The sequence below is a fragment of the Rhipicephalus sanguineus genome, chromosome 10, assembly GCF_013339695.2.
Source record: "Rhipicephalus sanguineus isolate Rsan-2018 chromosome 10, BIME_Rsan_1.4, whole genome shotgun sequence".
Taxonomy (NCBI): Eukaryota; Metazoa; Arthropoda; class Arachnida; order Ixodida; family Ixodidae; genus Rhipicephalus; species Rhipicephalus sanguineus.
Window position 1 is genome coordinate 82,968,455 of NC_051185.1, and position 14,856 is coordinate 82,983,310.

Sequence of the window (14,856 nt, forward strand, 5' to 3'; positions counted from 1 at the left end):
GACATAACATTATGCTTTCGACTTTTCTGCGGTTCTTCTATACTAGGAAAATTTGTGGAGACATCTTTGCAGTATACATAAGAGGAGTATACAATGTGTATACAGTATACAATGGGGTATGTTGGAGAGGAGGAGCATGAATCCCTGATTCATGCTCCTCCTCTCCAACATACCCCATTGTAATTAATTAATTAATTAAAAATTATGACTCAGCCTTTACGTCTCAAAACTACGATACGGTTATGAGGGACGCCGTCGAGGGCTTCGGAAATCTTGACCATCTGGTCTTCTTTAAGGTGCACCTAAATCTAAATACGCGCGCCTCAAGCATTTCGCCTCCATCGAAAATGCAGCCGCCATGGCCGGGATTCGGTCCCATGACCTTCGGGTCAGCAGTCGAGCACCATAGCCCCTAGACCACCGTGGCGGGTCATTATATAATTAATTAAGTGTTAGACATTCGTCCTCGGTTCGTAGCTTGCAGATTTGTAACGCTCCTGCTCGGCTTCGGTTGATAATTATCGCCTATGTGGCATTATCTGAGTGATCCCACGTGTTCAGCGGTCTACCTGGTTTTGATGGCATATGAGTGGTCTGGTTCTTGAAAGTAAACATGTTGTTGCTAGTAGCGCTCTGTGGTGTTCCATATGTGACTTCTCGTGTCCGTGTTTCCTTCGCGCTACACCAAAAGCCTTTCATATGAGTAACCAACAAGCCCACGTTGCAACCCTCATTGCTTTTTGCGTTCTCTTTTTTCATTAGGTGCGTAGCCCTATGTGTTGCATAGCTTATGTGTTGAATTGTTGCATGTACATGCTTCCTTACTGTTTTGTTACTGTTATGTGCCGGGTTGCGAAGCACATTTCTTCTTATAATTGTAAACACGTGTATTCTGCGATATACGTTGGCGACAGTTGCAATTATTGTTGTTGGTATTGTTTTTGCATATTGGATGTACCCACTCCTGCTTGGTCCCGAGTAGGGCCTGCAGTATTTGTAAATAATAAAAAATTACACCGTCGACAATAATGTCCGTCCTTGTTTACCATGAAGTTCTACCGAATTTTAAAACCACTTCAGCTTCTCTTTAACTTCATTACGATCTGATCTGGCGTAACTCTACGAAACGCACGCAAAAGGGAATATACGGTCGCTCCAGGAGGCGAAGCGGTTTTCGTGCTTTCTGTGGCCTCAATGCGAAGCAAGCGGTGAGAGCACAGCCCGTGCAAGGGTATGATCCGTCTACGAGCCGTTGTATGAGCCGTCTACTAATCTCAGTGAGAGAGCGCGCGCTGGTGGGCCCTTTTGATCAAAGTTAGCAGTTGCTGCCCGAGCGACGCAGCAACCCCACGGCATCTCCTCATGCTCCTTCGCCCGACGGAGCCGGCCGGCGCGTTTCATCTCTGCTTGAGCGCGCCCGTCTGCAGCTTTCACAAGCTTTTCCTAGTACTTAGAACGTACAACGCGCGGGGTGATGTCGATTTGTACTTCATACAGAGTACGACGGCGACAGCAAAATGGGCCTCGAGTGTCCATATAATTGTTATCACAATAATTAGTAGTCCCACTCACGTTCTCCGATGGCAGAGTCGCCGGTTGTCCGTCTCATGACGTCAGTCTAGTGCGAGCCCATTAGTGCAGACTCATATTCTTTCGCCTATGAGGTGCAAATGCCGCTGTCTTCTAAAAAGTTCTAGCCGAATAGTAATTATGGTTGGCTGTCAAGATGGTCATAGTTGGGCTAGTTGGTTCGACATCTCGCATAAGAGAGCGCGGATTTGGTTAGAAAGAAAGACAACACGACACTCGTGTTGTCTTTCTTTCGTGTCGTGTTGTCTTTCTTCTGTCGTGTTGTCTTTCTTTCTAACCAAATCCGGACTCCCCCATGCAAGAGGTTGGCTGTCCTTTACTTTTACTACGCGCACAAAGGGCAATAATATTCACGACATGTAGAAATTATTCGTGTTTGTGTCGTATTTAAGATTCACCTGGTGCTGACGAATTCCTGGGAAATTGGGAACTAGCGCTCGGAGGTACACGACGATGTCGCAGAACTTTCTCGAGACGAAGCGTCCATTTTTATCCGTGACGTTCGCCGAGAAGCAGCCTTTGTACGATCCTTCGTCCACCAGCGATCCTCGCAGGATTCCACTGGGTAAGGATCCCAGAGAGTCAAGCACTGCATTGTGAGACAAAGTGCAACTACAGTTAAGCCTCGATATAACGAACTGTGATAGCACAAAATTCTCGATATAACGAAGTATCTCACTTTTCACACTTCATGTCCATAGGACACCATGCATTTTGAACATCATTATAACGAAGAAGCGTGTTATCAGTGACTTCAATATAATAAAGTTTGAGTGCTGCCCCAGAGGAAGAGCGAGGCGATAAAGTGAAAGTTGTGATGGGGCCAGCGGTCATATGGTTTAGTTGCCCCGTGGCTTTTGCGAACGCTTACAGTGCGGTGGATCGGATTTTTTTCAGGCTCACGCGTGAGGTTTCACCGCTGTGAAGAGGACTTCTTCGCCGGTGCAGCATGAAGCCGCTGTCGCCGGATCTGACGTTTAAAAACATTTATTTTTTTTTTGCGCTACTGAAATTATAAAAAGCTTTCTGTGCTGTCTTATTATTTAAATATTCTTCCGCAGTGAAATAAGTCGCTAAAGGCAATAAAATAAGCCTTGAGCGACTACACTTGGCCTAAAAGGTTGAATTTCAATTTAAAATGTTTCGACATGACGAAGTATATTGCTGATTTTACCGACTTCATTGTGTCGAGGTTCATATCGAGTACATGTTTCTTTCAGTGTATACGCAGCTCTAAGTCCTGCATTCAAGACCGAAAGCAGAGTTAAAACATTGTACACGGGTGTCCTTAAGAACGCGGTACTATCCACAGCAATATGACTGTGTACACACGAGCGCGTGGCAAATAGCCTCAAACCGAATTCGACCGATACTTGCATGGCGCTGTTAAAAAAAATAAGGAGAAAGGATGAAGCTTTTCCGCGAATTGGTGTCATTCTCACCACGCGTCTGGTTTTACGACAGGCTGAACTTGTGAAACACAAAACAGCTTGATAATGTAGCGCCTAGCGTTCACGCGCAGAAAAACAACAGCGCTGTTCATTTTTCTTCTATTTTGCTGTATCTCGATTTCGCGAGTGACACACAGACGGCTGTAAAAGCGGTAATTTGCGTTTAGCTAGAGACAGCGCACTGTCGCGGTCTGCATTGCGTATACCCGCCTTATCGTCGCGAGTTGTCGGTGACGTGCAATCGGCTGCAGTTTTGTATCAGATCAGCACTTCATCGAGGCGGGAGTGTCAACAGCTGACGGGACCATGGCGCCCTTTCCGCCATGTTTCCAACAGTGGCCGCCGCGAATCGTCGTGCGTCGGGTTCGAGGCTATTTTCCACGCGCTAGCGTGTTCCCACTCATGTACTGCTCACGACAGTTCCTTCCTCTGAGGTATTTTGCCTGTGATCCAAGTTCTCCAAGGACTCCGCGAAAAAAACCCAATAACGACTTCGCGCGCTGTGCTAGTACAAAAAACACTGTTAAAAAAAGCTCACGTTCAAGACCGCGGCGCTGCGCTGCATGACGGCATCGACGAACGACCGCATGTCTCTTAGGCAAGTGGCGTTCACATCCAGGTTGCTCCGAAGGCTGTGGTCCAGGCGTTGCAGGAATGGTTTCCACTGCGAAACCTTCATGTTCAGCAGTTCACGCCGGCGGGCGTAGATGACGCTGTCGACTGGAACAAAATGAAAATTCAGAGGTTTGTCGATGGAAAGACGACGGCTGGCTCACTCGGCAAACACGTGATATAATAGCAGCAACGGCATCCTACGTCACACACTTTCACGTGTCGGCCATTTACCGATGCCTCCATCCGTTATTAACAGCGGAGCTGCTTAAGCCGGACGTAGTCCGTCCAACGCGAACAAAATAACTCGGCCGCGATGACGTCACCACGCTTTGCCTAGCAGCAACCGGTTGCGCAGCCGTGCGCCTGCTTCGCTAGCCCGTACACTGCTCCAAGGTATATGTAAACTGGTAGCGAAACGTCCATAGAAGCCCATGTGTCAAGTAGTTGGCGGCTCGTTGCCGCCGTCGCCATCTACGTGTCACGGGGACTAACAGCAAGCAAAAAATAAAAAAATAAATTTGACATCACAACCGAAAGCGGTAGCGACGTCGCGAATTTGCACTGCATGACGTGAGACGCGAAATTAATTTTTTTTAATTGCTGAACTTTCACATGGTTTTTATAATTACGCGATCTTATTACGTCTTTATGGCTCGCCAATTGCGTGTGCGAGAAAAAAGGAAGAACAACAAGATAGATAGGGGAAGCAAGCTTGTTTTTTTAGCGAAATAGTGTATACTTGAAATATACACCAAAATACATTGCGGATAAAAAAATTATGACACAACGGCGTACGAACACAATAGCACAATAGTTCGAAAACACGTTGCCCAATCGAGAGAAACCACTGGAGCGAGACAGCATAATTAAAAGTATCACTTCGGCAACCTAACAGTACAGCGTTTCTTCGCTTAGCGTGCCGCATTCGCCGTCACGAAAGGGAGGGCACGCCGGCCGTGCGCCAGCGAAAGCAGTGTGCAGTTGCAGGAGCGGTTTTCTACACATTCTGTGAGCCAGTTCAGCCGGTTCAGCTTCTCTGAAGTGTCACGTCAGTAAAACGCCACATAAGCAAATAAATGGCATGCGGAAGCTGCGCACGGAACCACCACGCAAAAGTGAGCGATGCCTCATTGACCCAAAAATGCGCCGAACTAAGAACGAGCCCACATAACAGACCGCCTGCATACGCCCCCATTTATGGCACTCGACCAAAAAAAAAATGATGCAGTCAACTATTTAGCCAAGTGTCAGAAAAACCGTAAATTTCTAGTTTAGCTGGGCTATATATGAAATTAAGTTACCGAAAGAAATTCCATTGCGTTTTTGGTTTTCGCGATTTGTCTCCTCCTCACCTAGCCACGCTTCAGTCGTACGGCGTGCGTTGATGTCAGTGGCGATAGGTTTTCGACCACTTTTCGTTCCAAGTTTGGCGACCGATATAACTTGACCTTGCGCTGCTCCGCCACCAGCCGCGTTCCTAGACACTGCGCGCAACTGCTCGATCGCGCCAGACGTGACGTCACGGCCAACTGCGCATGCGCTCCTTCGTTCTGTATAAGACCAACGCGTGGCGGCGGGGCGCGGCTCCAGGCGCAGACATGGGGAGACCGAAGAAGGTCTGCTGCCGATGAGGAAGCAGATGGTGCATTCAGACGACGGGACCGAATTCGGATTTGTCGTGGACGAGGACGGCTAATCCGCAGATAATCTGCCCGCATCCACACGACGGACGGGGTGTCCTAGGAGAGAACAGTCGGGATTACTCTCTACCGCAGACTCTGCGCTCACCTGCGCCCGCTGGCATCACACCGGTTTGAGAGTATTCAACAACATGGAAGCCGACAGAACGCGAAGCTCGCCGAGCTTTGTCGAGTATTGTCGAGGACTGTAATTTGTTTCGGTGAAATCGGTGTTGTTTGCGAAGAACCCACCCAGCTTTGAGATATTTAAAAAGCGGCCTCTAGTATTGTTGTGGGGTAATGAAATTCGACCAATCAAAGGCTTTCGCGTTGAATTTTTAGATCATGTAGGCTCTGAGCGTATCGACTGCACTTGAGATATTACCACGCCCCCAGTGGCGGATCCAGGGGGGGGGGGGGCGATGGGCGATCGCCCCCCCCAAGCTATAAGCCAACCCCCCCCTCCCCCCGCTTTTCACCTCACCGAAGGCCATTTTTCAGAACGTAGAATTTTTTCAGGTGGTCGCTGTGTCCATCCCAATCCGAGACTAGGGAAGCACCCCTCACACAGCCCAGCGCTTTTGTTAAGAGCGAAACAGGCTTTCTAGAAAAGATTTCTTCTCCGTCCTGCATCTTTCAAATGGGCACCGACGAGCACAAGCCTCAACTATTTTGCTAAAGCAACTGCTGCCTTTATGGAAGCGAGCTAAAGTTTCCTCCCCACTCCCAGGGCCATCAGCTCTTCAGCAAAGCGAGGGGTCTTCAAATTCTCCCATCTTTTTCTCAGAGACAGGAGTCTGTTCTGTGTCATTCAAACTGGCATCTTTCGTCCACCACGGCCGGCTAGACTGCACGTGCGCGCTTGAGCGCGCACGTGCAGTCTAGCCCGGCCGTGGTCCCACAAAGCGTGCAGAACAAGTTACTTTTAGTCAACCTTCAGCGGCTGGTCCAAAAAAAAAAAAAAGGAATTCAGGCAGTGGTGCTGTGAATTATATTCGCCGAAGTACCGAGCAAGCCTCCGAGAGCACGTGCGCGGGGTATAATCGAGCGCGACTCCGAAAGCTCCGTTTGACCGTCCTTAGGCTGCGGAGATAGAAAAGGCATTTTCTGGCAACACGACCGGCCAGAAAAAAAGGCAATGGGGAGGAGGGGGCGGGGTAACAAAGGGAGGCTTACTCCGAAACTACGTTCAAGGAATACTAGAGCTCGCCGTTGTGGGAATACTCATTTATCGAGCAGGTGGCCTGCCCTTCCCTCTTTCACCCTCCTCTTACCAACACCACTGATACGTGTTCCCCAATGTTTAGCGGAAATATGCGAAATTTTAGATAATGAAATGGCACTGAGCAATGCAACTGAGAACAAAAATAATGAGCATTTGGTTACTAACGTGAAGTTTAAAGTTGGGCAACGCCCCCCTCCCCCCTCTCCCCCCCCCCCCCCAACACCAACCGCCCCCCCCAAAGCAAGCGCCTGGATCCGCCCCTGCACGCACCGAATGCGTTTGAGAGGTTGCTCGCATCAATTGTCCATTGTTTCACGTCCGAGAATATCCCTTAGCATTCTATACGTGAACAGCTGTTTTAGACAAGCTGTGGTTGGCACGCTTCTGTTGACAGCTTGGCGATCGCGTGGTCATTTTGCGCGGACGGGCGAACATCCTTTACTAAAGACGGGGCATCAGCGCGCACGTGAGTTTCCGCGGAAGATTCGAGCAGTTGAGTCAGTAAAGGAGCATTTGAATTAGTTAAAAGGTGGGGGCACTTCGCGGAGCCAGATTAAGCGTGTGTGGACTTTGCGTGGGACTCTATTGTTGCAAGTGGCGCTATGGTGGTTGAGAAGCGTTCAAGAAAACAATGGCAGCACACGCAGAAACACGGCTGCAACACGGAACAACAGTAGTTCTGCGATTACTTGGATGTTTGTGTGCTGTTGTTGCTGGTGCTGCTCATGATCGCAAAGCCAACCCTGCGCATTGCCTGAAGTCAGATTAATGCATATGTGTACGGCTTTTAGTACAGCTATATCAGCCCAGTATAGAGACGTAGCATCGAGTAGCATCGATAAAAGACAAGATACTAACTAGCATGGTATTTACACTAAGTTGTGATCTGTGAGCCACACTACAATAGACTATGATCGTTCGAGCAGGAAGGAAGCTATTTAGGCGGTTGCAGATTGTGGCGTCTGCAAGCGTTAGAGGAGTACTGACATGAATTCAAACATTTTTCGGGTTGTTGCTCTAAATGAAAGCACGGGTGTCGAGAACCCTAAAAAGAGTGTCGTGGTGCCTGGGGATGCATTGCATATATTTTTAATGCCGCTTCACGGGCAGACTGCAACCCACGAAATATGCACCTGCTGTCCTTTGCTGTCAGTCGAACGTGGTTCATGATGAGTGAACTGTCGTCCAGTGCCTCCGACAGCGATTTCTGTGATTTAGGCTGCATGCAGAACCCAGACTTCGCAAACCAAGTGAGCTGACTTGAAACGTCATAGGGCTCTCCATGCGGTGAAGCCGCCTTGCAGATGCTGGGAGATGAAAACTTTAAAATCAAACTTAATATTTATACGTGTTTCCCGATGCGGTGTGGGGAGAGCGTTAACACTACATGCCAAGGAAACCAAAAAAAAGTCACAGTTTCGCCGCAAGGGCGAAGCAATGAATGCGATAGCAAGGAACTAATGCTATACGAAGTGAGGCTCGCCAATGGATACTCTCAGTTTGAACAGCGCTTCTGTTGCAAAGGCGGCCGAAGCAGCGAAGGAAACTAGCGTGCTTCAAGTGTCGATCTGTGACACTTGATAGTTCGCGCTCATTCTAAAAAGAGACAGGGCGTGCAAACACGGACACAAGAAAGAGATCAGGACACCACAAACGCCGACTAACAACTGAAGAGACGCACAACGGCCGAAAAGAAAGAAGGCACGAAAACTTATCTGCGCATGCCCATGCAACCGGCGAACCTATCAATCCGGCACGCGTGGCGGTCTACGTGGAAGATAACTGTTAATTCATTTGATTTCATCTTATTCAAGTTAATCGACGGTTGGCTCACGCTATGCGGCTACCACTATTCTCGATATGCCATGCTTCAATCATCAGGCGCGTTCTCATTTCTATGCCGGTACAACACTGCGCATTCATCGAATTTGGGCGTGCATTACAATCTCGACAATGTAAAGATAGATTAGACGGTGAGCCTCCTGTTAGCGATCTCTTATGTTCCAACAATCTCTGGTTAATGCATCGGCCCGTCTGTCCTACGTAGAAGCGGCCGCAGCTGAAAGGGACCTTATACACCACACTCGTACGGCAATCAATGAATTTGTTGGTGTGTTTTACGAAACAATTATCGGTCCGCTTCTTGTCTTTTACTCGCTCATTCTTCCTCTGCACAGCGGCACAAATCTTACCTAGCTTATTGGCAGCCGTGAAAACAACATTAACGCCATATCTACTTCCTATTTTCTTTAGCCTGTGAGATATGCAATGAATGTACGGAATACCTACGACACGTTTCTTCCTATCGCTTTCTGCAACCATGCTCGGACTTAACACAATAGACTTCTTTAAACGCTCAGCGACCGTGGCCACTGCATCACGAGGATACCCTACATCTAAAAGACGCGTAACCTCTGCGCTAAAGCTATCACTCATTTTGTGCTTACACGACTTGGTGAGGGCTGACTTAAGGCAAGACATGGCGAGCCGTTTTTTTACACCGGCCGATTGGCGGTTGTTTGCACGCCCTGTCTCTTTTTAGAATGAATACGTACCAACTAGCTCAGCTCTGTGTTATTCTAAGTTCGCGCTCATCTTCTGTTTGTTCGTTAGGCGCGTCCCTGAGCTCGATGACATTCGTACGCGCCGTAACATGAGCGCGGACATCACGGTGAAAGCGTGAAACATTCCTCTACCCCTCGCCACGAGAAAACCGCCGCGAGCAGACAGCGGAAGGGCAAGCTTCTCCCATGCGCAATATAAGAAGCGAGCAAGCTCGCCGACGACTTTAAATGCGCCCGTCGGCTCCTAGCGCCACCTAGCTGGTATTGAAGAAACGCTTATTATCGCCTGCTGTCTCTGAGTCCGTCCAGCGCTAAATGGTGTGTATATAACGCTCGCCGTTAGCTACATGGAGGATCTGCGTTTCGTGGCGTAGTGGATAGCGCCGCTCGCTGCGGGAGCAAGGGGTCCCTGGTTCGATTCCGCGCTTAGAAAGCATTTTTCTGAGTTACTTTTCTGTGGGGACTTTATAGATATATACATACTATCCATATACGTGCATGACGGCGGCGACGGCAAAATCCAGCCGAGACTGTCCATATAATTGCTATCGCAATAAAAACGTCCGTTTTGCTGCACTTCAAAATCGTGTCAGTACTCCTTTAAACGTACGGCTGCAAAGCAAGTACAGATAAGGCCACGTGACCAACGACTGAATTAGCAATATCCCGACGATAATTCAACATGATGGTTTTCATCATAGGCCAGCTGCCTCTCTGCCAGCCACCCCCAGCGTTTAATACATGGATCCTGCCATACACGCTTTTTTGCGCCTTGCTAGGGGAAAAAGAGCGCCGCGAGCGATTTTAAAATTGAGTGCCCGTTCAAATTGGTCTCTTGAATTTTTTGGCGGGAGCTGTGTGATAAGTCATTGATCGACGAACGCAGAACTATAGCCCAAGCTAAAATTCTATCAAGCTAAATTAAACTGCAGTTTTCATTCTATGTCAGGAAGGTGTTCTTAAACAAGCGCGAAAAGATTACATAGGGGAGATATAGAAGTAAAAAAAAATGACAATCGGGTGCCTCGTTGTTTCCTGCGATAAACAAGTTTGCGTATACAATATCCTTTGCTGAAAACACAGTGCCATCGGAAACCCACAGCAGAAGTGGATGACCAGGGTACCCGGCTGGCGCACGCATGGCATCGGAAGGTGTAGCTACATTGCGCAAAACGCGCACCTGACATGATTTAGCTCCCTTAGTAAACAACCCTGGGCTGTCAAAGCACGCGATTCTATGAATTAACGAGTGACTCGCCTTGCTAGCATTTGTAAGCAGCCTATATACAGAATATTCAGCGACGCATTAAATTTCCTTATTTTTCCCGTCTCCACGTTCCTCGAGAAATATAACCCATGCATTGGTCCGCTAAAACTCAGTATACCTTTCTGGTATGTTTGTTTTATGATTAATAATACTTTAAACTGCAGAAAGAATATTGAGCTGCCTGTCGGCAAAAGTCGTTCCAAGAAGTCCTTTTTAACCCTTACAGACGCCACCCAAGAAGAACTGTCTGTAAATGCGTCAAGCCGATACAACTTTATTTCAAGGCATTCGATATTCTATCGCAAACAAAAATGCTTTCATAATACTTAATTTACGCGTGTTATAGTAATTACTTTTAATAAATGTAATTAAATAGCCATTTATGTCTTAAGTCATTTATGCTCTGTATTTGCATTAATAGAATGAAATCTCAGGCTAGAAATATAGTGCAAATCCGCTTTCCATTAGTGTCCATTTCGAGAGAAGAAAAATTAACTTTTGATGTGGCTCGCGGGAAAGCGGCACGTCTATAACGACTTGTCGAACATGGTAGTGCCTTCAGCAAAGTGATCATATGCTATAGTACGCTGCAAAATGAAGACAAATTTATTATGCAAGAGGTTCAATTCATCCAAATCTCAATATGTATCTTGCTCTTTCTTAGCCCCTAGTCGATACAAGCAGCGAAAGCAACTGGTGTGCACAGTTGTTTACATAGCGTCTGAAAGGGTAAGTTGGTGTATTTCCAAGCAGAGAATTTCGTATGGACATGCTTTAAGAAACTCGATACTTTATACAATGTTTAATACATTCACGTTGGTATACCGAGAACTATTCGACATTTTATAAAGAAATCAGTTATTTATTTGCTAATATGAGAAATGGCGACAAGTTTCGTTGCCGCTTTTTTTATACATCCTCTTATTGCCTAGCGAATATTAAAGCACTCGGCCAATATCAACAGGTGCACCATTATACATACATACTGCCCAGCGTATAGCTACATTTAACGCACTTTTATCCGTAAACAATATAGCGGGCACGGCAACGCAGCTTCAATACTGCAGCGTTCAGACAACCTGCTGCTAAGATATCTATAGTCCTTCCGTAGACTGACTGAAGTTGTTGAGAGAGTGACAAGGGTAACTCTTGGGCACACAGCGGGAAGCATGAAATGAAATTAAATTGGACTCACACATCTCGGAAGACTGGCTCGTTTGCAAATATAGGAAGAAAACAAGGACCTGAGCCAACCTCCAGATTGACATGCGTTCCATCTCGCCACTTCCAATAGCGTTGTCGCCGGGCGGGGGTACGTAGCAAGCCACGTTCAGCTTACATAAAAATGCAGCATTTACGATACATTTGGCCGCACTGGGTGTTTTCGCAGTTATGCGCGGGCGCACGCCTCGCATTGCAATCTTCGTGCCTCAGCCGACGCGCCTACGAAAAAGCACTCGATCAGTTCTCGTATTACAATGAAAATGACTTTCTTTTATTTATTTAAATGCTTGCTTCTTGCATGCTGAACGTAGGGAGGGTCATCGTTTCTGCCGGTTGTTTAAAAAAAGAGAATGAAACCTTTAGGAAGTATGCAACCTGCTTTCATGCATACGTGGAACAAATGCACTCTAATATGTCTATACTGCAGCATACATTTTTCTTTCCTCATACGAGGTGTCTGACGTGTTGCTTGTTCTTGTTTTACACGCCCGGTTGATTTAAACAAACCGGGTGTCACACAATTTTAATAAAAAAAATAACCCTGCAGGGTTATTAAAATTGCAAAGGTTCAGTCTTTCACCTTTTAAGGGAAAAAAATGTGTAATTTCTGAGCACGTGTACGTCTGCTTGCTTATTTGTTTTATCTGTTAGGCACTCATTTGTTTCTTCGTATTCACAAAAAATGTGCGCTTATTGTCTTTTGCAGAAACAAAAAGACATATGCCCGCAGTTCATTGTCCTTACTTCTCACTCAGTTTATACCTCTCTGGAAGCTGGTTAGTTCATGTATATCCACGCATTTCATGTTATGGTCGTGCGCTTAAAAGTGTGCTTATAATACAACATGAGCTTTTCAGAATACTTGTGTCCACTTTATACGCACATATATATCCTGCGAACGGAGCTTGAACAGAAGCGTCTTGTTCGTGAATTCCTCAGAGAACAACATAACGCTGGTTAGTCCAAATTTTCCGTTTTTATCTTGTTACCCTCATCTGTAGTACGTTATTTGTTGTTTTATTCTAGCGGGACCATTGCGTTCTTTTTTTTTTTGCTTCATAAGACAGACAAATAGGGAGAAGAGGCATCCTTTACCTCAATCTCTCCGCATCAGCCGATGAAAAGCTGTAGACCATACTGGGCATTTCAGCTAACATGTGCCCAGCGCTCAACAAACTTCAGGCGCTATGAGAATGCGATTAACAAGACATCCCTGTATAACACAATATTTATGTCTAAATGTAAACATTTGGACGGAGATCTGTCTGGCTGGGTGAAAAAATTTTATGTATGGGTGAACGCAAGAGCTTTCATGACAGAATCCACCAACACAAGGACGACGTTCGGAGAATGGAAGCGCAGCGCAGCGGCTCTTACTAAGCAATGTGAGAAGCGTGTCGACAACGGAGCCGATTATTCCGTCGTCAGTGGGCCATTCGCCACCAAGCTGAAGAAAGTAAATACCGCTTAGAGTGGACCCGAAATCCGGACAGCTGGAGACCACGTACCTGATAACGCCGATTGGTGTCTGCACGGCGAGAGTCACCATCAATAACCGGACTTATCCTGCGAGCTTTGACGACCTTTTAGATGCGAAGTATCTTATGACCGAGCTCAATCCGGTGGTGGTGGTGTGCGGCGTGACCACCCTTACTGCGCATGCGCATACCCTCTCCACACACCTCCTCTCCACTCAACCTCTCCCCTCCCCCTTTCCACTCTTCCTCTGAAACGCGGGCTAGACATGCCGAAATTCTCTCCTGCGCAACGCCGCGATGAGCTCGAGCGCATGCGCGTCCCCTCCCCTTCTCTCTCCTCTCCTACGCTGCCCCCCTCTCGCCCGCCTGTCGATCGCGTCCCCCGCTCGCCCTGTGAGAATTAACGGCCAGGCTAGATGGCAGATACGACGCGCGTAGCGTCCCTCTTCGCGTTCCACGACGCGAGGTCGGTAGCATGCCCAACGAACGCCAACGGAACGCGATCGTGCAAGTGCTCCGGCTTCGCATCGCCTCATGGTCCCCTTTAGCGGGAGATGGTTTAATTTTTTTGTCCAAATCGATTTTGACGACCTTTTTATGACAGACACAAAAACAAGCCAGGCAAGGAGGCTTCTACTCTGGTTTTGCACACTCAAAAGACTCCCCGACAACGTTAACCGCTCGTTGAGAACATGCCCACTGTATGCGTGCCCACTGCTTTAGCGACTCTATGGAAAGAAGAAGCCGAGGTGAAAGCAGAAGAAATATTTCTTATTGTTCACACAACATTATATCGTCAGGACGTTCGCTCGCACCGTCAGGACGTCATGGACTCGGCTCGGAGCAGTGATGTTATGGAAGTCAATGCACTCTAGGGTGGTTGACCTGACCTTTCTGAGATCAAGTGACATTCCCCTCTTGCGCAAGAACTACATTTTAAAACTCGGAGGAAGATCGTACCTATCACGGGGCCGACTGAGCCATTACAACACAGAAATCACTCCCCAATGTCCCAGATTGCAGAGAACTCTATTGTTCACTCTCGCACATGCTATGGCAATGTCCCGCGTTACCTCAGGGACCTCTCACCAGTGAGTCCGACTGGGAAGAGGCACTCAGGAGCTCCGAGCTCCACCAACAACTCAGGGCAGTCCAGAGGGCCCAAGAACTGGCGGAACGCCATCACGTTCCCGCCCCGACTCGGGCGTCGCCTACGGTAGCGGCTGCTAGGGTGTCCCCCCTGGATCCCCCGGCGGCCTAAACTCCTCAGGACCGATGAATGAAGTTCTTGACTGACTGACTGACGCTTGAGCCTCGCCTCAAGAGTAGAACGCGATAGCGTAATCGGGCCCCGTTGGCATCGACTTCGCAATCAGTAGCCTTCGTTTCTCGGTAGACATCTCAACCATGCCGTAAGGAAAGGAACGTCTGTGCGTGCAACACTGGCCGGTCAAAATTATTATCCTAGAATTCCAACTGCAAGTGCACTTGCGAAGTGCCCACAAATTGTTCCTTTTTGCGAATCCGTAAGGCAACACGCGAACTTACGCAGCTGCTCACTTCGTTGATGCTTTGGCTGATCACGCGATTAAATTTATCTGAGCGTTTTGTAATAGCTGGGCCTTTGAACCCCTCACTCGTTCTGAAATTCACAAGTCTTGACGCCTGGCGCGATTCTACGCTACTGCCACGCAACATTATACTATGTGTTAAGGGGACTCCTCCGGAAGCAGTTCCAAGCAATGACGTGGCTCAGTGGGGGG

General features: G+C 47.7%; 1 protein-coding gene across 1 annotated transcript; it reads right to left on the reverse strand.

Annotated features, from left to right (window-relative positions):
- Positions 1-2,806: 2,806 nt before the first annotated feature.
- On the reverse strand, positions 2,807-11,818 carry LOC119406537 (uncharacterized). Its single transcript, XM_037673277.2, has 3 exons — positions 11,587-11,818; positions 3,580-3,761; positions 2,807-2,830 (listed from the first exon to the last, which is right to left on the reverse strand). The coding sequence occupies exons 1-3, from the start codon at positions 11,804-11,806 to the stop codon at positions 2,807-2,809; spliced, it is 426 nt and encodes a 141-aa protein (XP_037529205.1). The 5' UTR covers positions 11,807-11,818.
- Positions 11,819-14,856: the final 3,038 nt, after the last annotated feature.

Bases quoted from the DNA above. Each gene is read 5' to 3' on its own strand.
- LOC119406537 (XM_037673277.2), bottom strand. From the start codon at position 11,806: ATGCGAGGCGTGCGCCCGCGCATAACTGCGAAAACACCCAGTGCGGCC. The intron at 3,762-11,586 runs GTGAGTCCAATT...ATTTTGTTCCAG, and splicing joins GAGCCAGTCTTCCGAGATGT to TCGACAGCGTCATCTACGCC. The intron at 2,831-3,579 runs GTGAGCTTTTTT...TCTTGAATGCAG, and splicing joins GCAGCGCCGCGGTCTTGAAC to GACTTAGAGCTGCGTATACA.